Source organism: Mustela nivalis, assembly GCF_964662115.1.
Source record: "Mustela nivalis genome assembly, chromosome: 15".
NCBI classification, from domain to species: Eukaryota; Metazoa; Chordata; class Mammalia; order Carnivora; family Mustelidae; genus Mustela; species Mustela nivalis.
In genome coordinates this window covers 30,846,395-30,872,308 of record NC_139034.1, presented here as the reverse complement: position 1 = coordinate 30,872,308, position 25,914 = coordinate 30,846,395, and the positions used below count along the sequence as shown (strand labels likewise).

The window sequence follows — 25,914 nt, the reverse complement described above, 5'->3', positions numbered from 1 at the left end:
CCAACACTCTCCCTACCTTAGGGCTTTTCTACTTGCTGTTCCTTCTGTCTGCAGTGCTCTCCCCTGAGAATTTTGCACAGGTGATTCTTTCCTTTCAGAGCTTATCAGCTCAGAGGCCTGCCTTGACCACACAAGCTAAAACCCTTACTCTGTATGGTCATGTTACTCTCCTTCAAAAATGTAACAGCATTTATCACCATCAGAAATTGCCTTGTTTAACATGCCTGTTACCTGTCTATTCATCCCTGCATCAATCTCCCTGCTCAGATGGGAAGCATCCATCTGGTTGGTCTTAGAGCTCTAGCATCTAGAAGAAGCCCATATGTAATCCAAAAGAAAAAAAAGAATGTAATTTGCATATTTTTCCAAGTATATGGGAACAAATCATATTCTTTTTCTCTTTTAATATGTCACGTACTGAGTACCTACTGTGTTCCAGGCACAGCACTATGTGTGAGGGATACAGCAATGAATAAACAAACCTAAGATCCCCATCTCTATGGAGCTTCCCAAATGATTGTAGTTTCAGGGATGGGAGCAAGTGAATAAATAAATAATAGTGTGTCTGATTGTATTAAGCACTGTGCAGAAAAGCATAGCAAAAAGGATAGGGAGTACTGATCAGAAAGGAATTTAAGAATGTAAAATAGGGTGGTCAGGGAAAGACTCCCCGAAATGATCTTTGAGCAAAGCCTGGAAAAGGCCAGGAGTATGTTGTTCAATGATGGGAAAACAGTCCACAGAGCAGAAAAGTCAGTTGCCTAGAGGTGGGACCATGCCTGGGTGCTTGAGGAACCATAAGGTGTCAGAGAAACACGGACAGTTGTGGGAGAAGGAATGGGGAAGCAAGAATCTCTGTTCATCTCATGCAAAGTTTATATATTAAAGGCCTTTCCTCCCAGACATCCCATATATATGTAGATATCACACATCTGCTGTCTTTTATTTGCAATTCTGAGATCTAAAAAGCTTAATAACCCAAGTCTGTGTGTTTGGTGATAAAAGTCATGTGATATCAAAAGCATATCATGACATAGAACTGTTTACAGCCTTTATCCCACTCAGTAGGAATATTCTTGTTTGACTACAAAAATATTAATACATTGATTTTGGGAATCTAACCTAGGCCCTACTTAGGTATTACATATTATGTGGTTTATGTACCATATGTACTAAACTCCAAAAAAAAAAAAAAAAAGAATGAGATGTATCTGGTACCAAGGAGTTCTCAAAAAACAGGGTGGAAAGTGAAATTCTCTCCTCTCAGAACAGCAGCCTCTTTGTTCCTGAAGAAAGAAGGGCAAAGAACCTAGAGCAGGAAAAGCAGCAAGCATACCTCAGCAGACTGTATTTATGTTGGATGGGAATCTTACATGAAATGCATCTCTTAGGGCAAGGCGAAATCAAGAAGCCTTTATAACACTAGAGGTTTTTAGTCTGGATGATAGAAAATTAATCGCTCCCAGAGATATAACATTCTAGCAGTTACAGCTCTTTACAATAAAAGGGACAAATTCAAATTCATTTATTTATTTACTTCTCATTATAGTTTGCTGGTGCACATGGGGGAGAAAAACCCTATGTCCTAGTTCTATTACCATCTGGATGATTTCAAAGAAACTTGCCTGTCAAAACGTATTTTTGTTCCTCATTTTTGGGCTAGCGTCCATGGCATTAGTAATGATTCATTCAGTAGAATTTTCCTTTGGACTAAATATGTACTTTACGGGACAACAGGAAAACTTGCCTTTAGGAATAGCTAATTTGTACCACGAGTATAGCATCTTACATATAAATATATCTTGGCAACAGTGTATAATGTCTGAATGGAATTAAAACAAGCTCTTTTAATGTGAAGCTGGGTATTTTTGGAAACCTTTTTCTGTATTTGTTATTTTGGGGGTATGCTTATATACTAGCTTTGGCATATAAGGTAATGACAATTTAATATGAAAATTAAATTTATGCCACAGACCAAACTCACTTATTTCCTCAACAGAAAATGTCATGATTTCAACGGAATTTAGTGAGAGAAAATCAGTATGGTTTATGTCTTTATGCCTTGGCAAAGACTGAATTAAAAATAACAGGTATGATTTTTCATTTTTCTTTGCAATTTTCCCAACCTGTCTGTTGTAATAATAGCATGGGGAGGGCTAATAAAATAGACCAAAAAAACCCAAAACAAAACAAGACTATGTAGTTTATAATTATTTCATTATCACTGGTCAGGAATCCTGCTTCTAAGTAAAAATCATGTTTGGTCCAGAATAACTGGCAATTTCTTCAGGTCTCAGCTGAAGAACATTAACCTTTTGTTTTAAAAGGTTGTTTTGTTGTTTTGTTTATCTTCATAAACCTCTACCAACAAGACAACAGTATTCTTACAAAATCTTAACCCTTCTTTGTGTAAACTGCATAGGAATTATACTAGAAGCACTTAATGATTGTGAACTTCCTTGTGTGAGCAGGAGGAAACAAAATTTAAGGATACAAAAATCTAAGATGAATTTATGTAAAGGATTCATTAATCTCTGGTGCAGTGTCATTATGAAAAGTATACCTTTCCTTCACATATCCCTAACTGATCAGCAAGGTTTCTGAGGCTCTACAAACACTCATCTGTTAGAAAGTGTTGTGATCCTTCCTATAGGAGTGTGGATGGCAAGCCTATCCTCAAAGACCAGAGAAAAAGGAATGTATTTTTCAGGGATATATCCACAGGACTCAACTGCCATCTTTCAGCTGGCCTATTTAGCACTTTCTTGTTTGGAATCCCAGATTTTAAGGGTTAAATGGTGATTTTCATACTTGGCTAAACATCAGAATTACTTGGGGAGCTTTTCAAATGTACTGAATTACAATCCTTAAATCTATATTTTGTAGATGTTCCATTGATTGTTCTGCTATACACTGAGATAAAGAAGAACTGAGAGATATCACAGTGCAAGCCTTCACATAGCAGAGCTTAGGAAATCTGGGTAAAAGTCCATGCAACCCTTCTGAGGAACTGGTCCTCTGGGAGCACAGCCTTCACCCACTGTGGCACTCTGTAAAGAGCAGGCCATTTTTCATGCCTAAATAATGCACCTGTTCCCTTTGAGTGTTCAATTTTTTTTTTTCTGAAATCTTATTTATTTATTTGACAGAGAGACAGAGAACACGAGCAGAGTAAGGAGCAGAGTAAGAGGGAGAAGCAGACTGCCCCCTAACCCGAGCAGGGAGCCTAATGCAGGACAACCTCAGCTGAAGGCAGATGCTTAACCAACTGAGTCACCCAGGCGCCTTGAGTGTTCCAATTTTTACATAAAATTATTTCATAAAAGAAAGAGGCATCAAGAAGTTTCAGAAGACCCTGTCAAAAATAGACAAGAAAGGAAGAGGTTTTGGAAGCGCTTATGAGGATGTAAAGGCATCAGTCATTGGCAGCTGGCACAGGAGGGTGAGTGGGGAGAGTCAGCTCTGCAGTCTGCAGCTGTCCAATTGCCCAAGCCGATAGCTGTGGCCAATCCCATGTCTGGATGTTTCTTTGATAGATAAAATAGCACTTCTATCAAATAATGAAAACAAATGGTATATACGGCTTTAAAAAAACAAATAGCTGAAGACTATATAATTCCAAAAACAGATTGGACAACTAGAGACTTCTAGGCCACTCTGCCTCTAACAGCTAAGGTCTGCAAAAACAGATAAAAAGAAACTAAGGATTCAAAAGTGACCTCGCTGGGGTACCTGGGTGGCCCAGTCCATTCAGTGTCTGCATTTGGCTCAGGTCATGATCCCAGAGTCCCGGGATCAAGCCCCATGTGGTCAGGCTCCCTGCTCAGCGGAGAGTCTTGTTTCTCCCTATCCCTCTGCCTCTCTGCCCGCTTGTGTGTTCATATGTGCTCTCTCTCAAATAAATAAAATCTTTAAAAACAAAAACAACAAAAAAGTGACCTCACCAATAAAGAACTGTCATATTCAATAATATGCACAGTATTATGTTGTTTATGTGCCATCTAGGTTTTAGGATGGGCTTTGCTATGATACCTTATCTGAGTAGCTGCTTCCAAAAATAAGCTTTTATTGAATGGATTTATGTAAACTTAAGTGGTCAGGTTGATATAATTTTGCTGCTGCTTAGGGACTAAAATAAAAAAAAAACACACATATTTGTCTTATTATCTCCAAATAAGCACTTTATTATCAAATAGTTCAGCATCAGAACAAGGTTTCTAATTCCAAAAGAGTTTTCTTTACATAATATATTGAGAAACATATATCATATTGTGAAACACATATTAGAGGGATCTGACACTACTTCCTACATCCTGTTCCAGTTTCTCTCTTGCAGTTGGGTAACTTGTTTTGATCTAAAAAGTATAAATTTATCTCATTCTTGTTAATGCTGTCCATGAAATATGAGTTCCTTTTCAGCTAGCACTTTATAATTTTTTTGTGCCAGGTTAAGAGAACTGTTTTATAGTGACATAAAAGTCAACTACAAGAGAAACACAGAATCATTTTTACTTACATAAGCAAATCTCTCTTAACACAAAAGGAAAAGACATAATGCAATTATGTAAGGCAGATAAGCCCAGAAATAACATTCATTCAGAGACAGTACTTCATATTCAATAATCCCATATGAGAAATTAATGACTCAGAGTAAAAAGAAAATTAAAATTAGCCCTTGGGACTTTGACAATTAAATTGCCAAGGCTGTTTGTGAATTCTAGTTAATGTTCGATGTTAGCCACGATGACTCAGAACCAGTTACCAGAAGAACATGACCCTCAGATGTTACAGGCTGTTTAAAATTTGTTTTTGTGCAAGTTACTCCTTTATCCGGTATCCCACATATAAAGCTGTTCTCAGGCATCCTTCAGATTTATAAGAAATTAACTGAGTGCCTACTTAGTATGCAGGGCGCCGTGCTGGGTGCTGACAGTGTGGTATGACAGCATTCCTTGTCAAGCTCTCTGTGATATCAGCCTTTGGAAGAATGGAAATTTGGCCAGAATAGCATATAGTTAGACCGATGTACCAAAAGTGTCCCAACTTAAGTGACTCAAAAGAGGAAATGGTAAATAAGATGTTTCCGTTGTTGTTGTTTTTTTCTTTCTTTCTTTCCTTTAGCTTAGTCACATCTGATCAGAAAGCACTGAATGCTTTCTGCCGTCAACTTCAGATTTCAGCTGATGGGGCAGACTGACCACTGCCGCCTTTTGATAGAATGTAAGTATTCGGTCAAGTGTAGCTCATCATAAATACTATTAAGGAGAAGTTATTCTCTGGCTGTTGCATGGAAAAATGGAAATGCTAAAAATTCTTTCTTGCAGGTGCGGATCAATTTTTAAAGGCTCCAACTCTGCTTGCCTTGCTGATGAAGTTTTTGAGAAGATCATGATCCATTTCCGCAAAGCCCGAAGTCTGTGTTACTACAGTCAAATGGTTTATGCAAAACCTGAAGCAGAATTCTTCTAAATCCTAGGAATAACAACAAAAAATGTTTTAACAAATTTGTATATCCCAATGCAATGCAACAGCACATGAAAATTCCTAAGACACAGGAAGGAAAAGGATTTGAGAGCCAAGAGGAAAAAATGTTGGTACAGCTGTACCTAAAGAATAGTTCTAAAACTGTACAGCTAATGTGAATCTATGCTTTAAAAAATTTTACATGGGGTAAAATATTCAAGTTCCTTCATGCCAACCCACACAAAGAATCTTTTTCTTCTCAGGTAACTATGTGTATGAATTCTGTACCTTTCTCTCGTGATAGTATTTGCATTGTTCATCCCACTTTCAGTATTTGTTAAAATACCCCACTTTTATATTCCCCTATAGGATCTGAAATGTTTCTACCTGAAAAGAGTTTCTCCTATGTGTTAGGCACTATCCTCAGAGCTAGGCATAAGGTTATGAGCGAAACAAAGTCCCTGCTATTCCTCAAGGAGCTTACTTTCTAGAACACAGAGGGCCGGAAGGTAACCATACAGATAATTCACACAAATAGGGACTACGAAGAAGCCTTGAAAATGAAGCCTCGTTCAGGTGGAAACACTGCCCACTGCCCCATCACTTGAGAGAGCGCACCAGCCCCCAGGATTCTCCCCATGACTTTGAAAAACTTGAGCAAAGACTGTGTATAGACACTGCCTAGCCATGAAGCATTTTGCAGGTTTGAAGTGTCCAATATGTGATTAGGTTGGTGAAAGACATTCACTACACTTTAAAATGTGAAGGTTTCAAGGTGGGTTAAGATTTTGTAAAATGTTAACTGAAAAAAATCCAGTGTTTAGAGCCATCTACACCATGTGACCCAGGGAAAAACAGAAGGAGCCTATATAAAAATGTTAATATTCTCTGACTGATGAGTCATCTCCGTCCTCATACTTTTTAGATTTTCCAAATTTTCTTTAATCTTATTTATTTATATAAGCAGAAAAGAAGTTATAACCTTTTTTTCTGCCCACCACTAAATGTTCCTGTTTTTTTGACCAAAGGAGAGGATATCCTTATAACAAAAGGAAATCGACTGCAAGAAGTATGGCCTGCTTCCTAAAGATTTAGCTCTAAGACAGGTTTTCTTTCCTTTCTTTATTATCAAAACAATACACAGGCACTGTAGAAAGTTCAGAAAAAACAAGCAAAGATAGGAAATAAAATCATCCATAATCCCACCATTCAAAGATGACCTTTGATGGTCTTTTTTTTCTATGTAGATAATGAATCTCAGTGTTTTTAAATTCAGCTACTTATACATTTAAAAAAAGGGGGGGCATCATTGTTCAATTAATGATACATTGGAGTAGCTGTATAATTTTATAGTATTAACATTCTATAGTTGAAACAATCCTCCACTGTTCCTATTGGCTTTTTCTAATTTTTTAAAATTAAGAACAGTGCTGCAATAAACATCTTTGAAGCTAAGTCTCCATCCGAATCCATGATCACTTCCCTATGATAAATTCCTACAAGGGGATTCCTTAAAGAATTGAACGCTTAAGGCTCACTCTCGGTACATTTGGTACCGATCGCGCCTCACAGGGCTACCCCAGTTCACAACCTCAGCGGCCATTCAGCAGAACGCCAGTCCTCCTGAGCCTGCATTACCTCTAAGAATATGTTTATCAGTGGCACAGGTGAAAAATTATACCTTATTTTCACTTATACTTTCCATTTATCTATAAACCCATTTTGTTCTTTGGTCCATTCACTTCCATCAAACTGCTCATGTTTTCTTTTTGTTTTCCAAGAACTACGCATTAACTATGGTAAACGTTCGTCACGACATGTTGCAGATATTTTCCCCAGGGTATCATTTACTTTCTCTTTTTTTTTGGTGATATTTTTGATGTATAGACTTTTTTTTTTCTTCCTGAAATCAGATTTATCAATCCTTTCCTTTATGGGAGCGCTACCCTAACAATATATAAATGTTCACTTTTTCTGGTACTTCTGGTTACTTCACTTGTTTACATTGAATCTTTGATCTCTCAGAGTTGATTATATTTAATGTATGGACCAAACACATAACATCTTCCCAGAAGGTCAGCTAGTTGAAAGCATGCTTTTCTGACCTGAGCATCATACTTCACGGCAGCCGAAAGCAGTGCGATGGCATTCTCCTCACAGATTCCTTGCTTGATAGTTTGCTGGCAGAGCTTTTTCAAACGATTTTCTCTATAAAATGTAGCCAAATCTAGCAACCCTGGTGGGAAGAGATGTTTATTAGGGGGAGTGATTTCAAGCATCCGGCTTAAACTCAGAGTTTACTTGAATATAATCCTTGGGGAAGAGCTGTGTAGGTACAGACAGATGCCGACTGACATCCTGAGAGTGGCTCCACCGGGAACGCAGCCGAACGGAGAAAATACAATACCCAAACAAGTAGCAGTGGAAAAGCTGGAGCACAGTGAAAATGGCTTAAATGTTTTTCCTAGAAAGGCTGCTAGGAATGTCCTTCTCCCTGCATCGTGACTTGTCCTCCTGGGTCACTTCCCTCAGCACATACACATGCTGAAACAGTGCCCAATTTTACAAAAGAAAAAAGAGAAACCTTTCCTGGTTACATGTGTGCCTCCCATCAGTCTCCATTTCTCTACAAATCCTGACAGACCCCCTCTCTTGCTGCCTTCACGTTCTCACTTCCCATTCTCCCCCCATGCCATTCTAGCACAATCCCATCCCCTGCATGCCCCAATGCCACAAATGCTTCCATGGACCCAGACCCAAGGGGCTGTTCCCCGGTTTCATTTACTCAACATTTACACAGAATTCCATGTGGTTGGTGACACTCATCTTCTTGAAACACTGTTACTTGCTGGTGTTTTTCTTCTCCCTATTTCTCTTCGGTCTCTTGGCTGGGCCATTCTCCCTAACTTCCCAATGTTTGAGTGCCCCAGGGTTCAAGTCTCAGTGACCTCTAGCACCAACCTCCTGACCCCCAGCTTAAAATACCATTTCATACATACTGATGATGCCGGCTGCAGTCTCCCTCTGTAGTCTCTCTGTTGCCTACTTTCACATCAGTCACAGTAGAATGGGAAACCTATGTAAGCCAAGGATATGGCTTTCTAAATCCATGAGACCATTTTTTACTAGTATCTGGGATTTCATCAATCTGACAACATCAACTGTTTCTCCATCTCTCTGCTACTGATTTGTGTGTATGTGTGAGGAATGGGCTGGAAACCTGTTTTCGTTGTAATGTGACCAGTACTATCAAAATTACAGAAGAAGTGGGCGCCTGGGTGGCTCAGTGGGTTAAGCCGCTGCCTTCGGCTCAGGTCATGATCTCAGGGTCCTGGGATCGAGTCCCGCATCGGGCTCTCTGCTCAGCAGGGAGCCTGCTTCCTCCTCTCTCTCTTTCTCTGCCTGCCTCTCTGCCTACTTGTGATCTCTCTCTGTCAAATAAATAAATAAAATCTTTAGAAAAAAAAAAAAATTACAGAAGAAGTGCTAAGTGCCCATGGAGGAACTGAAATCTTTTGGAATCATGGGAGCTATGATGGCTTTACTGTTTTTGGTCAGTTCTCCAAAACTCCCAAATTCCTACCTATAGCCCCACAGCCTCCTGAACTTCAGAATCACGAAAATGCTGCCCTCAGAGAAGACCCTGCCCTGCGCCCCCACTCAAGACAGCCCGGATCTGCACCTTTTCCCAGTACAATCCTCCCCACAGTGGCCAGGGAGCCGGGCATCCACTCCTAGACCTCGCTTAGGTTATCAGGAACTCTGGAATTTCCTACCTAACTGGCCCCGAGGCCACAGAGGTGGATATTTCCTCCCCTCCAGACCATGCCACCAGTGCAGATGCCCAGCCCAAGGGTATCCCAGGATGGGGGTGGAGGGAGCTTGTACGTGCCCGCTGGGAGGCCCACACCCGCCTTGCAATGCCTCCATGTTCTCACTTGGAGGTTGTAGCTGGTGGTGGGTAAAGAAAGATGGCAGGTGGCAAGCTGGAGGCCTGGATCTGTCCTTCCTGTGTATTCCCATAAGGAACTCTAAGGAGTCCTAAAATTCTAAATTCCAACTAAAACTCAATGAAGGTGTATTTTTCCAAGTATGAGGATTGAACATATTTCATCTGAAAGATATAACTCTGAATTTTTAGACAAATGTACAAGGGCCTTTATCTGGACTCTCACCCAGGGCCCTGCAAATGCTGGGAGTGGGCCTCTAAAGTAACTGCTGTGCACATGTCTAAGAAGCAACTCAAACTCCTTTGACCTTTTCAAACTCAAGGGCAAAACCTGTCACTTTCCATCTTCCTCATATTAGTAAATGATAAATTCCATTAGCCCAGCTACTCAGGCCAAATACCTTAGAGCAGTGATCTTTCTCTCTTTTCCTCACACCCTACATGCCTTCCGTGAGCAAATCCCATCAGCTTCATCTTTAAAATATAACCAGAATTTTATCTCTTCTCAACACCTCCATTGCTACACCACCCTAACCATAGTCACCTTGCACCTAAGCCATCATAAGTACTGGTCTTTTAACAAGCACATGAAAAGATGCTCAATATCCCTCAGCATCATGGAAATGCAAATCAGAACCATAATGAGATACCACCTCACACTTGTCAGAATGGCTAAAATTAACAACATAGGTAACAACATGTTGGTGGGGATGTGGAGAAAGGGGAACCCTCTTGCACTACTGGTGGGAATGCAAACTGGGGCAGCCACCGTGGAAAACAGTATGGAGGTTCCTCAAAAAGTTAAAAATAGAACTACCTTCTGATCCAGCAATTCCACTACTAGGTATTTACCCAAGTACAGAGAAATACAGATTTGAAGGGGTACATACACCCTAATGTTTACAGCAGCATTACCAACAAACTATGGACAGAGCCCAAATCACAGAGCTAGAGTTTGTTATGCTAAGCGAAATAAGTCAGAGAAAGACAAATACCTATGATTTCACTCTGATGTGGAATTTAAGAAACAAAACAGAAACACATAGGAAGGGGTAAAAAAAGAAGAGGGAAGCAAATCGTAAGAGACTCTTAACTATAGGAGTGCCTGGGTGGCTCAGCAGGTTAAGTGGCAACTCCTGATTTTGGCTTTGTCTTGATCTCAGGGTCTGGGATTGAGCACTGTGTCGGGCTCTGTGCTCGGTGAGGAGTCTCTCTCTCTCCCTCACCCTCTGTCCCTCCCCCTGCTCCCTCTTAAATTAAATCAAAGATTTTATTTATTTACTTGAGAGAGAGAGACAGAGAAACAAAGAACATAAGCAGTGGGAGGTGCAGGCAGAGGAAGAAGCAGGTTCCCCAGTGAGCAAGGAGCCTGATGCAGGACTCGATCCCAAGACTCTGGGATCATTACCTGAGCCGAAGGCAGACGTTAACTGACTGAGCCACCCAGCCATCACCAAAAAACAGACTCTTAACTATAGAGAACAAACTGAGGGTCGCTGGAGGGGAGGTGGGTGAGGAGACGGTCTAAGTGGGTGATGGCCATTAAGAAGGACATACGTTGTGATGGGCACTGAGTGTTAAATGTAAGCAAGGAATCACTAAATTCGACACCCGAAACCAATCTTACCATATATGTTAACTAACTAGAATTCAAATTTAAAAATTGGAATAAAAAAATAAAATCATACTGCTCCTATTGTAGATGCTGCTAGTTGCCTTGTTCCCCCCACCCCCCACATACACACAGATCCATTCTTCCTTTCTTCTACGACCACTTTCCCCAGCCTCTCTTGCAGCTGGGGTCCTGTCCTTGGCCATCTCTGGTCCATGTTTTGGAACAAGTGGAACTTCCAGGACTTTTTCTTATGAGACACTGGGATTTGCTCGTTGCCCCTTCCTCATGGGCCCACCATCTGGCTCCAGGTAATGCAAAGGCAATCTTGGACCCTGAGCTAGAAGCCACACCTAGGGATGCCCTGCACTGTCTCCCTGTGTGAAAGAAACTGTCCTGTTTAAACTTTTTATTTTTTTAAATATTGCTGTTAAATACTAAATAATGAAAGCCTCATGCTCAAAACCTCCCAAGGCTTTTCAACATACCAAGAATAAAAAAAGCTCTTCACCATGGCCTGCAAGAGCTAGCATGTTCTTGCCCACATCCTGCTGCCTGACCTAATACTTACTACAGCAAGTGCGACTTCACGACACCCACCCCGGCCTTCTTCCTCTTCCTCCACAGGCTAAATCTGTTCCTGTCTCAGACCGCTGCCCTCACTGTTTCTCAGGGTTAGAAGGCTCTTCCCTTGGGTACTGCTCACTCGCTCTTGCTTCCCCCAGCTCTCTGCAGCACACACTTCCTCACAGAGGCCTTCCTGGCCGTCCTAACTGACCGCCTGGATCGACTTGTTCAGGACATGTATTCACCCAAACAGCAGCTCCCCACGGTAGGGCCAGAGCTGTGGCACATACTGGGCACGGGCACTAAAGCATTTGCGGAAAAAAGGAAGGAAAATTAAATGCTGATCTGGTAATGGTATTGGATGTATACACGTGGAATGAATATTTTAAAATTTGGGAACTGAATTCTTTTCTTTAGTTTCTTATGGAAGTAATTCTTTTAATTCTCTGTGCCTCTGGACAACAATACTGCCGACAGCTGTAAACTGAGATGTAGGATGCTTTTCACTCTGTGCCAGTTTGATGAGCTGTATTGCTCTTTTACCGTCCCACCTGGGCTGTGGTGAACACCACACACCAGCTTCAGGACAGAAGGCCCCAGAATGCCCACAATGCTCCGTACCAGAGCCATGTGGAGGGAAATTCCTGGCTGTGGAGACCAGTAGGGCTTCCTGTTACTGCGCATTTTATCTTGTTTATAGGGCTGGCCATGTGACAGCTACAAAGTCACCCTTTGTATGAAGCAATAACAAAGGAAAAGAGTTTGGGTCTAATACCCAGCAAGAGAACTCTGTCTGTGGTTGCCCTCACGGCCACTTCCGCCTTGCCAGTTACTCAGCATGTTGCCCCGATCTGGAAAAGTCTGGTAGCTGTTACCTACTGCCTCCTCAGGCGAAAGGCTGATGCTGTCTGTGTACAGGTATTCCAGGAAGGCTCGGTAAACAGGGTACGAAAATTCACTCATTTCTACGATATCATCCTCATTGTCTTCCAGTGAAGAACGAAAATGCTCACACCTAAAGGAAGAGAGAAGCACATGGAGCCCTCGCTCCTAGGGAGAGCAGACACCCCCAGGGAGAGACACGTCCTTGTAGGGTTCACAAGGGGAAACCGACAAAAACAAAGGGAAAATGCAGCACGGTGCCAGATTCGCTTCCCGGATTCGCTTCCCGTTGCACACCTTCGTGTCCCTGTCCTGGTCCCTTGCTTCCTTTGCTGGCCAGGAAGCTCACTCACCAGTACTTGTGGGACAAGACTGCAGGTGCAGATCCCCCGAGGCAGAGAGCCCCACCTCTGACCTCCATGAGGCAAACACAAGGCTGGACTCCCAGGCCGAGGTCCTGCACCACAGCTGATGAGCAGCATTTATGGAAATCAGGTGGGGTTAATTTCATGAACACTGAGTAATTTTGTTTCTTTACCTCCTCTTCTCTGTTGAATTGTATCCCCCCAGATTCAGAGGTTGATGCCCTAACCTTAGAATATAACAATATTTGGAGAAAGCACCTGTACAGAGCTCATTAAGTTAAAATGAGGTCGTTAGGGTGAGCCCTAATCCAATGTGACTGGTGTCCTTATAAAAACAGGTAATTTGGACACAGACATGCACATAGGGAGAGCCCCATGGAAAGACTAGGGTGATCCTGCCCTAAGTCAGGGAATGCTGAAGACTGCCAGCAAACCACCAAAGGCGTGAAGTCTCCCTTAGGAGAAACGCACCCTGCCAACACCTGGATCTTGGACTTCTGTCTGCAGAACAGGGGAGAATACATTTCTGTTGTTGGAGTCATTCGATGTGGGGCCCTCTGATACAGCAGCCCTAGCAAACCAAGAGCCCCCACATTTTCCATGCATGAGTTGTGGTGAGAGTGTACAAATGCTGTACGGCCTGCCCTAACTAAGAGGTGAACCTGAGACTAAAAATGCCTTGCTGTTTGTGACTCATCGTAGCAGGATTTAAATATCTGGCACACGACAACATAATGATTTTTAAATCATTATGCTAAGAGAAAGAAGTTGGGCACCAAAGATTACACACTGCCGAATTCCATTAACATAAACTTCTAGAAAATACTAACTGATCTAAATGACTGAAAGAAGATCAGAGCTTGCCCCAGGCTTGGGGCATGAGGGACCTTTGAGGGCTGATAGAAATGTTCCATATCTTGATTTAGGGCAGTGGTTTCACAGGCATAAATATAGACGTCAAAGCTCCTCAGATTGTACACTTCAAATGCAGATCATTGCTCAAAAATCATACGTCAGTAAATCTGATTTTTATCATCTGTGTTAACTTCATCCCAGACCTCATTGTCCTGTAAAAGCCTCACCTTCTCCTTTTTCCAAGCAACTCAAAGGTCACTATCCCACAACTGATGACAGCCCGCATGACAAACTCAGCTCCTAGGCAAGGACATGGCCCAGGCGGTGCTCAAAGCCCAGAACACATTCGCCAAGCACCAGTCGGCTGCTCTAATGCCCAGGTGCACAGACCACCGGGCAAGGTCTCTAAGAAGCTGATAGTCCTCACTCTCTGACGGCCCACCCTGCCCCAGACACTCACTATACCACCCCCATTGGTTCTCGGCTTTCGTGTCACGTGTACCATGTTTCCCCAGCTGCACTGTATGCTCAGCAGCCTTACCCAGTAGAGTTCTGTGAACACCTAGAACATAATGAGTGTATTTATTTCAGTTCTCAAAATCAATGACTCCTTACCTAATTTTGAGAAGGACTTTATGTGCATAAATGTACTTTCCATCCACCAGAAACTTGAGGTCGGCCGTGTTGGGGTTGTCAAACTCCCTCTTGAGGGACTCGGCCACTGTAAGGTGGTCGTCGGGTTCTGAGAGAGGAACACCAAACATTTCTAGGGTTAATGGCAGACATATAGAAAACGCAGGCCAGAATATAGCATCGCTCTGGGGACCCTCATGAAAATACCCAAAATGACCAACTGAGCAATGCTTTTCTCCCCTAAATGTGGATTTTCACATCTCTATCATCATTTAGGATAAGTACCTCACACACATCTGCTTGGAAAGCTGGCAAAACGACAACTAAAAAGCCCCAGGCGGCTCCACTCCATGAAATTTTTGCATGTTTCAGTAAATAGACTGGCTAAAAATAAAAGATACAGTTTCCCAGGAAGATTAAAACCATCAAATAAAATTGCTTTTAATGTGGTATGTGATGTGCGTTTCTGATACTTTCAGGAAAAATTAACCCATCAAATTAGTCTCCTCTTAAGGAGCCCATGAGAAAAAAAATCAGTTATATGATACTACACCTAAGAAAGTCCTTACTATCACCACAGAAAGCACCAGAGCTCTCTTCCTAGTGTTCAGGCCAGCACCCAAAGGGACAAAGACGGCTCACCCACAGACAGGAGGCGCCACGAGACGGCAGGCGTGGCAAAGCAGGCGAACACATCGTCGGTGCAGGAGAAGTGGGTGAGGTGGGGCAGGGTCACCGACTGGCCCCGGCACTGGCCCCACATGTACACGTGCCCGCCCTGGGTCTTGGCTGCCGACGTATGCGCTGAATGGCAGGCTGCGATCTCTATGATTCTAAGTTCACAAAGAAAGACCAAGTGAACATGACAAACAGGAGAAGAAACAAGTTGATTTCTCTGTCCCTTCACCTTAACTGATTTAAACCAAACAACGGAAGACTGAATCACCTAAGTATTCAGGCACCAAACAGTGATTTGCATTTTAGCTCTCCTTCAGTGGCACAAGTCAGGAAGATCTGCTTGTTACCCCTTCCAACCAATAGGCCTCCAAACATATGTATCCCATTGTGAAATGCAAGTACCATCCAAGCAAGGGTAGAGACCGAAACAAACAAGTGAACCAAACAGTGATCTAACTTTTTTTCTTAAAACAGGACTTAGTGAATTACGTGGAAAGACCTGGGCTATTTAATGCAGATCTTGACCCAATATCGAGAAATATTTTCATCAAAATCTCATCAATTTTGGTGTCAGATGGAACATGCTGTGGGCCACCCCGACTCCCACTACAAACAGTAAGGTCAATAGTTCTGAGTCACTGAACTCGATCTTCAAGAGCCCAAGAGAGCAGATTCCAGAAACTGACATACACTAGACCTTAAAGTTCATGAAGGCCATGGAGCTGGTTGACACTATACCTCCTGATGGAAAACCCTGTTTTTGTTGATTTGGAGCTAACTAATTTTCCTAAAGAATAAGGCACCATACAGATTCAGAAAACACAGTAAGCTATTTTACCCTAAGTGAGGTTGCCATCCTGGTTTTGCCACAACAGGCCATGCCACCAGCATGCTCAGTGACCTGGGCTCAGAATTTCAGAGTCATCTTTGACTTCTTCTCCCTTCTCACCACTTTTTTCCAGATATCCAGTTGACAAATCACATAGAATCTCTCTTTGTAATTTCTCCCATCTGCCACCACCCTAGGTCAGGCACACCCTACATGTGGACCAAAGTAACGACCCCTTGTGTCCCCTGCCTTAGACTCTCTCTTTTCTGAACCAAATTGCACAAGGCTGGCAGGTTAACAATCCTCCGGGTAACACCATTCTCTTCAGGGCTTTCAAACCATCAGTGGCTTCCCACAAGATAAAATCCTTCCATAATTTGTCCTCTACCTATAGCCAGCCCTCTTTCAAATCACACTTGCCTACATACCCTATGCTCCGATACACAGATATACTCACTGCCCCTCGATATTCTTATTCGTTAAATCCCTTGTTCAAGAATGCTCTTTCCTTTCTTTCTGCCTTAGAAATCCTGTCCAGCTTTCAAGACCCAGCTCAAACAGCCCCAAAGCAAGAAGTCTCTTGTTCACCCCAGACTTGATACATATCCTATCTACATCACTGCAGTCTGGGACGTTTGTCTTACCTCTTCAGCTAGATTATAAGTTGCTGGCAGGCTGAATCACTGGCTTATTTCTCTCTAAGTGTGCTTCTCTCCCTAATGTGGTATCTTACTAAGCAATTTACAGGTCATTTTATTGACTAATTGGGAAAGACTCAACAACACAGAGTGACTGAGGGGTGGGAAAGACCCCACTGACAGGCTAGCAACCGAAGGATGGAGACATCGCTCTACTGCTTGTTTTAATTGGATGTTTTCCATCGAAGGATGGAAGATGGTCATCATATAAGCTGGAGATGGCTCATCTCCAAAGGCTGAAGTATATTTTTTCATGTGTGGCCCAAGCAATTTTACTCATTTATTCATGGGCAGCTCCCAGCTCTTGAAGGCAGGAGTACTAGAAATGAGGCTACAATGTGCCACAGTTAAGTGCCTAGACATTGGAGTCAAACAGACCTAGGAGTGCATCCCAGCTCCACCACTAGGCCATGTGACTGTAGGAATGTTCCTGAGCCTCTAGGAGACTCAAGTTTCATCATACTGCAAGGCTAGTATGTGAGAATTAAATGATAAAATGTCAAACACCAAGCACAGTGTACAAATAGTAGCTAACGGTAGAAATTTCTTTACAGAATTACTACCAAGCGTTTTTCAGTGGCAAAGCCTCCCTCATATAGAGACTACACATTTCTAAGGGTCAATTCAGACAGTGAGACCTTTCCTACCCGCATGTTTAAGTCAGTGAATGGGCCCAAACCTCTACTGTGTGCTTTACAAAAGAACATTCCTTGCCCGCACAGGGAAAATGGCCAATCCTGCTTGGCTTCTCTTTTCAACAATAAAGAAAAAAGGGGAATGAAATAGAATAAATACATTTATTCAAAAAAAGGGCCCCTACTATTACCATCTACCCTCACATGGTACACCAACCAAATGTGAGGACAGCAACACACTTCATTTTACAGGGCTTGAAGCAGATGGGCAGGGGGTCAGACAGCAGCCTGTGGAGCCAAGTCACTTAGACTCTTATCTATTTTATCGTCTTTAAAAAAAAAAAAGAAAGGTGAGGGGAGCAGAAGATAAGTTAGCAGTCATTTCACAGCCTTGTGGTGAAGAGTAAATGAAATCAGCTACTCAGCACAGGGCACATGCGAAACCATTCTCTTCTGGTGACTCACGTGTTTACAGTGGCTGCAGGAACTCTCGGAGACCACCTAAAATCTCTTTTCCCTGATAATGTCCTATGAAAAATGTAACTGATGGAAACACAACATTGTCCTTCCACCCAACACCAGAAAACCAAAATAATTTAATTCCTACATTTGCTTCTGACATTTCCTTATGAGCCTCCACGGAAAGGGAGTAAGGAGCCTTTGCCCTTACAAGAGGTGGGAACACGGCTTGGTGGAGAAAGGGTGGAACAGACATGGCAAAGGGGTTGGGGTACAGAAGGCTGCAGAGTGCCAGCCTTCCCTAAGCATGGCCTCGGGACGTTTACCTGGAACACCTAGCAGCACTCGGGAAGTCAGGGGTGGGGCACGGGCTTGGCTGACGGCAGCAGCTGCTACAGGAACAAGAGCGGAGAAAGTTTAGAGGGAACCATCAGGTCTAAGTATGGGACCCAACCAATTGCCAAGGCACCCTGCTCTGGCCTAAGGTGATCAGTTCTTAAATCTGATTCACACCAAGAAGCAAATTCTGAAGCTCAGATTTTCCAGTGTAATATGCAACAGACAATGACTGAACCGAGCTAACCTTCCCTGGCTGGATATCTGGCATATTTCACATTTTAGTTTGTAGCCATGTGTAATGAAAAGAAGGTATGACACGTTCCTAATAAATGAGCTTTGTGTCACCTCCACAGAATGATCCCCAACAACCGCAGCTTTATGGCTGTGGCACTAGAAATGAAAATGCAGGGAGTGAGGAAGAATGAAAACAGAACACAGTGAGGAGAGAAAAAAGGTACTTTGTGAGTGAGAAGAAGAGTGGAGAACAAAGAATGATAATAAAGGGTCCAGAGCAGTGACTCCCAAGCCTGGCGTTGTAAGACGCCAACATATTACCAATTGTTGCAAGGTGTCACAAAATTCATGAAAATGCAAGGCAAACTTAGCTTTAAATCAATTTAACTTCAAATATGCTTTTATGAAACTTCAGGAACAAAGACAAATGCTGGTAAATCAAAGTACTGAGACTTCAGAAAGATTGGGAATGACTAGATTAGAGAGAAGGTAATCACTTGAGTCATTAAAATTACTTTTACGTGAACATAATTTGCTAACAAATGTTATTAGCATTCTTCATCAGAAGTAGACCTCTGTGGGAAAATTTTTAAAAGGTTTTTTCCTTGGATTGTCATTTGAGCAAAGGATCCAGTGTAGACAGATTTTCACTTTCCACTTCTGTGAACAGGTAACTGGGACCTGAAGATCCACCCCACCCTAAATTTAATCCTTTTGTTTCTCATCAGCCAAACTTCCCTGAAATGGGCCCCAAGAGTCAGAAGTGAGTTCTTGAGAGAGCAGTCATAACATATCTGTGTAAGTTTCAGTTGCTGAAAAGGGTGGATACGTGCAAAACAAGTCCCAGCAGAATTACAAATTCCTCCCTCGCAATACTCATGTGATGGAGAGCCTGCAAACTCAGGGCTGACCACAGCACATTCAGGCATGGAAAGAGAAAGGCAGGACTATCTCTTTCAAAACATTCATCCATGATATTTATTTATTTATTTAAAGATTTTATCTATCTATTTATTTATTTATTTATTTGACAGCGATCACAAGTAGGCAGAGAGACAGGCACGGGGCGGGGCGGGAGGGGGGGAGGCAGGAGCAGAGAGCCTGATGCGGGGCTCGATCCCAGGACCCTGAGATCATGACCTGAGCTGAAGGCAGAGGCTTTAACCCACTAAGCTACCCAGATGCCCCTCATCCATAATATTACAGCCAAAATAATGATTATGTGGTCAACAGCAATCATGCAACTGTTTAGCTATTTCCACTTTTTTTTTTACATTTATAATTCAAAATTTGAAAAAAGTTAAAAAGATTTTTTTTTTTAATTGGAGTTTTTAAAAACAGACAAAAAAGCAATACTCTCAGGTACCAGGTAAGGAGCTGGCACTCCAAAACTCCCATGCCCTGCTTTTCTGCCTTGCTTTTCTGCCTCTCCTGCCTTCCCCACCAAGCTGCCCTATAATCCATCTGGCCCAGTGGGACTAGAGTCAGAAGACCTGGCGCTCAGGCTGGGGCGATCGGGGACCAGCAGCGAGATGTGGGGCAAGTTGCTGGCGAACACATAGCAGTGGACTTGGCAAGTCCAGAAGTAGAAAATGCAACTAGCACGGCTGTGTGCACGGACGCACGTCCACCGGTTCCTGTCCTCCAGTCCCCCTTCTCCTTCCCAATCCTTAAGAGGTCCGGGTCTTATTCTAAGATTTTGGGGAAAGAAACCAAGAACAGGTCCTTTTTTTTTTTAAAAAAAAAAAAAAACTATTTGACACAGGTTAAACAAAATTAGCCAAGCTTATAACAACTGAAAATCAAGGGGGTTAAAAATGAAAATTTGGTTCTTTGCTTTCATTGTTAAATATTCCAACAGGAAACTATACAAGAACTGGATACAAAGGAAAGATCATCTCTGTGTCCATATTTTTACTTTAAAATCAGATGTAACCAAAATTAATATTCACTATAAAAAAAAGGAAATAGCAGTATTAATTTCTACAATGATTGCAGCCCTGGTTTAACAAAAACACTAATGAGATATTTTTGTTCCATTTTAGTGTGTCAAAAGATGTAGAATGAAAAAGTAGTGAGATAGCCATGTCTGAGGCACTCAAAAGGCTTTCAGCAGGATAATGTAGGGAAATATTCTGGATTTGCTAACTACTTAACACAACCTTGCAAACAAATGGGCAAAACTAAGTCTTGATTTTCTCACCATTTTGTACTTCCTCACAGTGATAGCTTGGGAGCTAAAAGAATAAGACAGTCCTATCCTTTCAACTGGCACATTTATAAGTAGCAGAGTAAATAGCTTTGTACCCTACCCCATCTGAGGTACTTTGGTTTTCCTAAGCCACAGAAGATTGACCTCAAACATTATTTAACTTCCTCTTAAGAATACAAAACAGAAAACAATAAGGAAGAAAAGGTAATTTGTGAGGGAGCAGAATAAAGCGGGATATTGCAGGTTTAGTCCTTGTCATTAGTGTAGAGCAGCTGAAATACAGGTTAAGTACAAAGTCTAACAACGTCTAACGTCTAACACGCAAATTCTCCAACAGTTCAAAAGCCAATTTTATTTTACCTTTTTATTTTTAAAAGATTTATTTATTTGAGAGAGAGAGAGCGAGCACAAGTGTGGGGAGTGCCAGAGGGAGAGAGATTCCCCAAGCAGACTCCCTGCTAAGCATGGAGCCCAATGAGGAGCGTGATCCCAGGACCCTGAGACAGTGACTGAAGCCTTAAACAGGAGTCCGCTGCTCAAACAACTAGCCACTCAGGCATCCCCAAAAGCCAATTTTAAAAAGGAATGAACGCTCTCATGAAAGAATATTCTAATATTAGCAGCAAGTTCCCCACAATTCTATATCATGTCTACATTCTGTTTTATCGCTAAAGAACATGCGTGTTATTTTGAAAATGCACATATTACCTGTCCTTTTCCACAACGACAGGTGCAGGATAGGACTGGTTACTTTTATTGCCAGTGCCCAACTGGCCATAAGAATTTGCACCCCAAGCATACACTTGGCCTTCATCTGTTAACACTAAAGTATGTGCATAGCCACAGGCCACCTGGAAACAGAGAAACCAAATCCACTTAGGCCTGCAAATATGCTTTCACAAGATAGGTTAAGAATCAAAGATGCAAAAAAAAAAGAAAAGAAAAAAAAAGGAAAAAAAAGAAGAAGAGGCAGCCTGCTCAGAGAGGCAAAACATTAAGGTAACTGGTACTTGCCCAGAACTAGCTTGGCCTATGTGTGGCCAAAACTGCAATAAGTTCAACACGAGTCCTGTGGTGACACAAGTCTGCTTTGTTCAGCTTTACTATGGCATTCATTATGCTCACAGAGATCAAGGGGTATGAAGTGAATATGGAACACACTTTTACTTTTTTAAGAATTTTTCCCTTTTTTATTGTAAAAGTAAAAACGTTTGATGTGGAAAGAAATATAGAAAAGCATAAATATGAAAGTAATCTCAAGATCAGGATTATTTTTCTACTTCTATACAAAATAGGGATATGTACCATGCCTCCACGCACCATATCTGTATCTTTATTTCTATTGACATCACATAACACTATTTCCATATCATTAAAAACCATTTGTAAACATCATTCCCATTCATACAGATTTAGTATAATTTATTTAACCATTAATATATTATTTGACTAAATTGTGCTATATCTATTATTTATGTTATTTATTGAAGTTAACATTTTTTTCTTTTTTCTTTCTCTTCCCTTCTTTTTTTTTAAACCTTTTCCACTAATTCCAGAAGTCTCTTTCTTTTTGCTTCCTTAAGATAATACCCTAGAAATAAAATTATAGAACAAAAGGTATAAATATTTCCAAGGCTCTCGATATATACTGCCAAAGTTTCCTTGGAAAACATCGTAACATCATATGAGACTGGCCTAGAAACATAAATTTTCTGACGAACATCTATAACTTAAGTCAGGGAAATAGAGCTTTAGCCTTTACTTCAATGAAGAAAAACATCAAGCAGCTAAACTTTTCATCTGCCAAGAAAACTGTGTCCATTGGCATCTTTGCCACTAAAGACTGAAAAACAGGCACTCATAAACGAGTGGCGGACGTACCCGCTGGACACGAATGCCTTGCAGAGCTGCTATCCTACAGGGAGTTGGCTGGTTGCCGCTACTGCCAAGTCCAAGCTGCCCGTTTCCATTGTAACCCCAGACATAGACCTAAGGGAAAAGCAGAGACTCAACGCCCATGAAAAATAGAAGCAAGCAAGCACTCTATTGAGAAACATGGTATGTCAGTATGACACCAATAAGGCAACTGGGTTTTTTTAAACAACATACGAAACCACTTTCTTACCTCCCCAGTGTTCACCACTGCCATTGAACACATCTGCCCACATGCTATGTTCACAACTACTTTATTCTGCAGGCAGCCTGTGACTCTTCGAGGGATCGGCTGATTGGCTGTTGATCCAGATCCTACCTGCCCGGAGTTGTTATAACCCCAGGCAAATACCTGGGAATTGAAAAATGAAACATGCTAATTCATAAAGTGTCTCAACTGGGTCTCCTCTTTGCTCTCAAATTCTCTGCTCACACCACAGGTAGAGAATTTTTATAAAATTCATTCTTACAAAATACGTTACTTCATAAAATTAGATTATTGGTACTATCTACACAAATAGCAATAATTATTCTCAGATATCACATAATATTATTAAAATATCTACTTTACCTTAACCATATTTTCCAGCATTGTGGGATTTTTCCTTTTGCAGATAAAACCTTTGAGCATAGTAATATAGAAGGAACATCAAAGCCTTTTAAATTTTGCAGTTATAGAATTACCTACTACATAAAGGTACACTTCATGATATAACCACGACTATGAATTGCTAATAAGACTGAATTTGAGGAAGATGGTTATTTTAATCAAATGATCCAATTTCTAAGACTGCTATAAGAATCTATATAAACTTACTGGAAAAAAATCAATGAGATTTTTGCTAACTAGTCTCACCTCTCCGTCAGATGTTAGCACCAAAGAATGGTAAGACCCACAGGCAACTTCGGTGACTTGCTTGTTTGACAAATTAGTAGAAATATGACAGGGCACTAAACCATGATTAGTTGTCCCATTGCCCAGCTGGCTATAAGCATTATGACCCCAGGTAAAGACTTCTCCTTCTGAAAATAAAAAGAAATACGACCAGCTTTCAAAACATCTACTTTATTATATGAACGTACATATTGCACACCTCCATGAATGAAAACTAAAAATTCATGTGCAAAAGCACCAAACTCATTCTAGAAAAGATAACATTTGGAAAGTATAAACTATATTCTATCTCAAAGCAACAAGATGAAATTTAAATGGGTGCAATTATAATAGCTGGAAGATAGGTTTTTTAATAAATGGCAGAGAAATGCTACTAAGACTAAGAGGAAGAAACATTAGATTGAAAGCCAAAGGATAACGGGAAGATCATTTAACTTCTCTGGGCCTATATTCTTATTTATAAAATGATCAAGTTAATTTAAAAATTGCTGTCATTATATTATTTATTGTATAGTATAATACATATTCAGAAAAATCCATAAAATATATATGCAGTTTTATAAATAATTATAAAACACACACCCATACATTACCACTCAGGTCAAAAAATACAACCTGATGCTCACTCCAAAAGTTCCCGATTTATATGAAGAATATATATAAGAATAAGAGAATTCAGTTTTCCTGTTCTCAGACTTTAAATAAATGGAGTCATACAGTATATACTCCTTTTGTCTGTATTTTCTACCATATTATCTCTTTGTGCTACATTCCAGATAATTTCTTTTAATCTTCCAGTTTATTAATTTTCTTTTGCTGTGTCCAAACTGCTATAAAACTTGCCCACTGACTTTTTCATTTTGATAATTATATTGTTTATTTGGTTCTTTTTCATATCTTCTTTGATCTCTGCAGGTATCTTCAAGATCACTTTGTACTTTCTCAAACAATAAATAAATATATATAGTAATAAATATAGCCATCTTGTAACTGGTATCTGACAGTTCTAATATCTGATACTTAGTGGTCAGTTGGTCAGTTTTTGCCATTTTTTTTTTTTTTTTTTTTTTTTTGCTGGTTCTTATTCATGGTGTCTTGCTTCCTTGTGTACCTGATTATCTTTGACTATGTGCTACTAATTGCCATTGAACACTCATTTTTCAATGGCATTACAGTTCCTCAAGCCTAGGATGAAGTGAAAGTACCTTCTTGCACAAAGGACCTACATTAACTTCTGTTAAGTGCCACTAAGGCACTTAAAGATGATTCTTTAATAAATCTAAGGCTTGAGATTTCTTGGACTGCCCAGTCTGATGTGAACTGGAATACAAATCCATGACTGTGACCCTTCAGGGAGGGGTTTACTTGCTTTTCTTTTTTTCCTCCTTTTTTGATCACAGCCAAGGGTTTTTCTTTTCAGTGCCTTAGAAATGGCAGAGCTAACCCATTCCTGTCCCTAGACTGTAGCCCTTTGGGCCTCGCATAACCTGTTAGATCTGTGACTCATGATCCCTTCTACCTCGTGAGGACATCAACCAGAACACCATTTACGTGGAGAGGCAAATGCCCTAAGGTAAAACTAGTTTTAAGTTCCCCTTTAACCTTAGTTCACACTTTCTCTTAAATATGATCCAATAATTTCTCTCAGCCTTATCAGTGCTTTGATGCCTCTATGAAAAAAAAAAAAAAATTCAACATTTTCTTAGAATTTTTAGTTGTTTCCAGTGAAGAAGTGGTCCAAAAAACCTAGCCTATTACTGGCAACCAAAATTCCCTAAAATTTGTGCAATTAGTTTACAAAAGAGTGTTTATAAACTTTATTTTCAGTTCAAAGAGTAACTAATAAAAAGGAATACTCAGCTTAAGAAAAATGCTAAAGTATGATTTAATTATAATGTCCTATTAGTGTGAATTCATGAAACAGCCATGAGACTATTTAATTCCTTAAATTACTACTATCAAATATAGTCATTAGTCACTGTTGATGGTCACAATCTCAGAATGCTAGAAGTTAGAGGACATCTTGGAATTTAGCTCTAGTGTCTTAATTTGTAGATCAGGGATCTCAAGTTCAGAGTGAATTCAGCATTTTAATGCAATAATAGTTCAACTTTTAAAGTATAAATAAAAGGGGTTTACTGGGCTTACAGCACTGTCATTTTCACATCAAAAATGCCAATAGATGCCAGATTCTCTCTGCTCTATTACTCTGATATTCAGATATGTTCATATTTCATGTTACCCAAGGGAATGTTCACAGGGCAGAGCCAGAAACTCCTATCCAATCAAAAAGTATGTTCTCGATTTAAGGGGTGGTCCTAAGTCTTGTTTACCAATAAATAAGTCAGTAGCTAAAATTCTACACTGTGTCCCAAAGTTACCTGTTGTTGCAAGGACAATATGGGGGCCACTCCCATAGCTGAGACAGGCTATTTTTTTGCCATTTAAAGACTCCAGTCTCCGAGGTTCGATGGTACTCTGGACATCACCTAATCCCAAACAGCCACAGCAGTTTGTGCCAAGCACAAAAATCTGAGGGAAAAAAACAGTTAGTTCAAGCACTTCTATTTCTGACAAACCCATTATTATTGTTTCATTGTATAACATTATATAATAAGTAAGAATCCACCCTCCATGCCTTTTTAAAAACCTAATTCCTTAGTCCCCCCTCCCCAAG

General features: G+C 40.9%; 1 protein-coding gene across 20 annotated transcripts in view; it reads right to left on the bottom strand.

Moving 5' to 3' along the window:
- Positions 1-4,154: 4,154 nt before the first annotated feature.
- RCBTB2 (RCC1 and BTB domain containing protein 2) overlaps positions 4,155-25,914 on the bottom strand; it is a 44,267-nt gene continuing 22,507 nt past the window's right edge. For 6 of the 20 annotated variants that reach the window (XM_082701604.1, XM_082701609.1, XM_082701591.1 and 3 more), the window contains 11 exons: positions 25,619-25,769; positions 23,199-23,365; positions 22,536-22,694; positions 22,292-22,399; positions 21,119-21,261; positions 17,952-18,017; positions 14,969-15,159; positions 14,309-14,435; positions 12,467-12,606; positions 7,569-7,699; positions 4,155-5,472 (listed from right to left, as the gene is read on the bottom strand). In XM_082701604.1, the coding sequence (XP_082557730.1) occupies positions 5,332-5,472; positions 7,569-7,699; positions 12,467-12,606; positions 14,309-14,435; positions 14,969-15,159; positions 17,952-18,017; positions 21,119-21,261; positions 22,292-22,399; positions 22,536-22,694; positions 23,199-23,365; positions 25,619-25,769 (1,524 nt within the window). In that variant the 3' untranslated portion in view covers positions 4,155-5,331. The remainder of the gene's footprint in view (positions 5,473-7,568; positions 7,700-12,466; positions 12,607-14,308; positions 14,436-14,968; positions 15,160-17,951; positions 18,018-21,118; positions 21,262-22,291; positions 22,400-22,535; positions 22,695-23,198; positions 23,366-25,618; positions 25,770-25,914) is intronic. The other 14 variants (XM_082701595.1, XM_082701607.1, XM_082701605.1 and 11 more) reach the window with 3 other exon arrangements.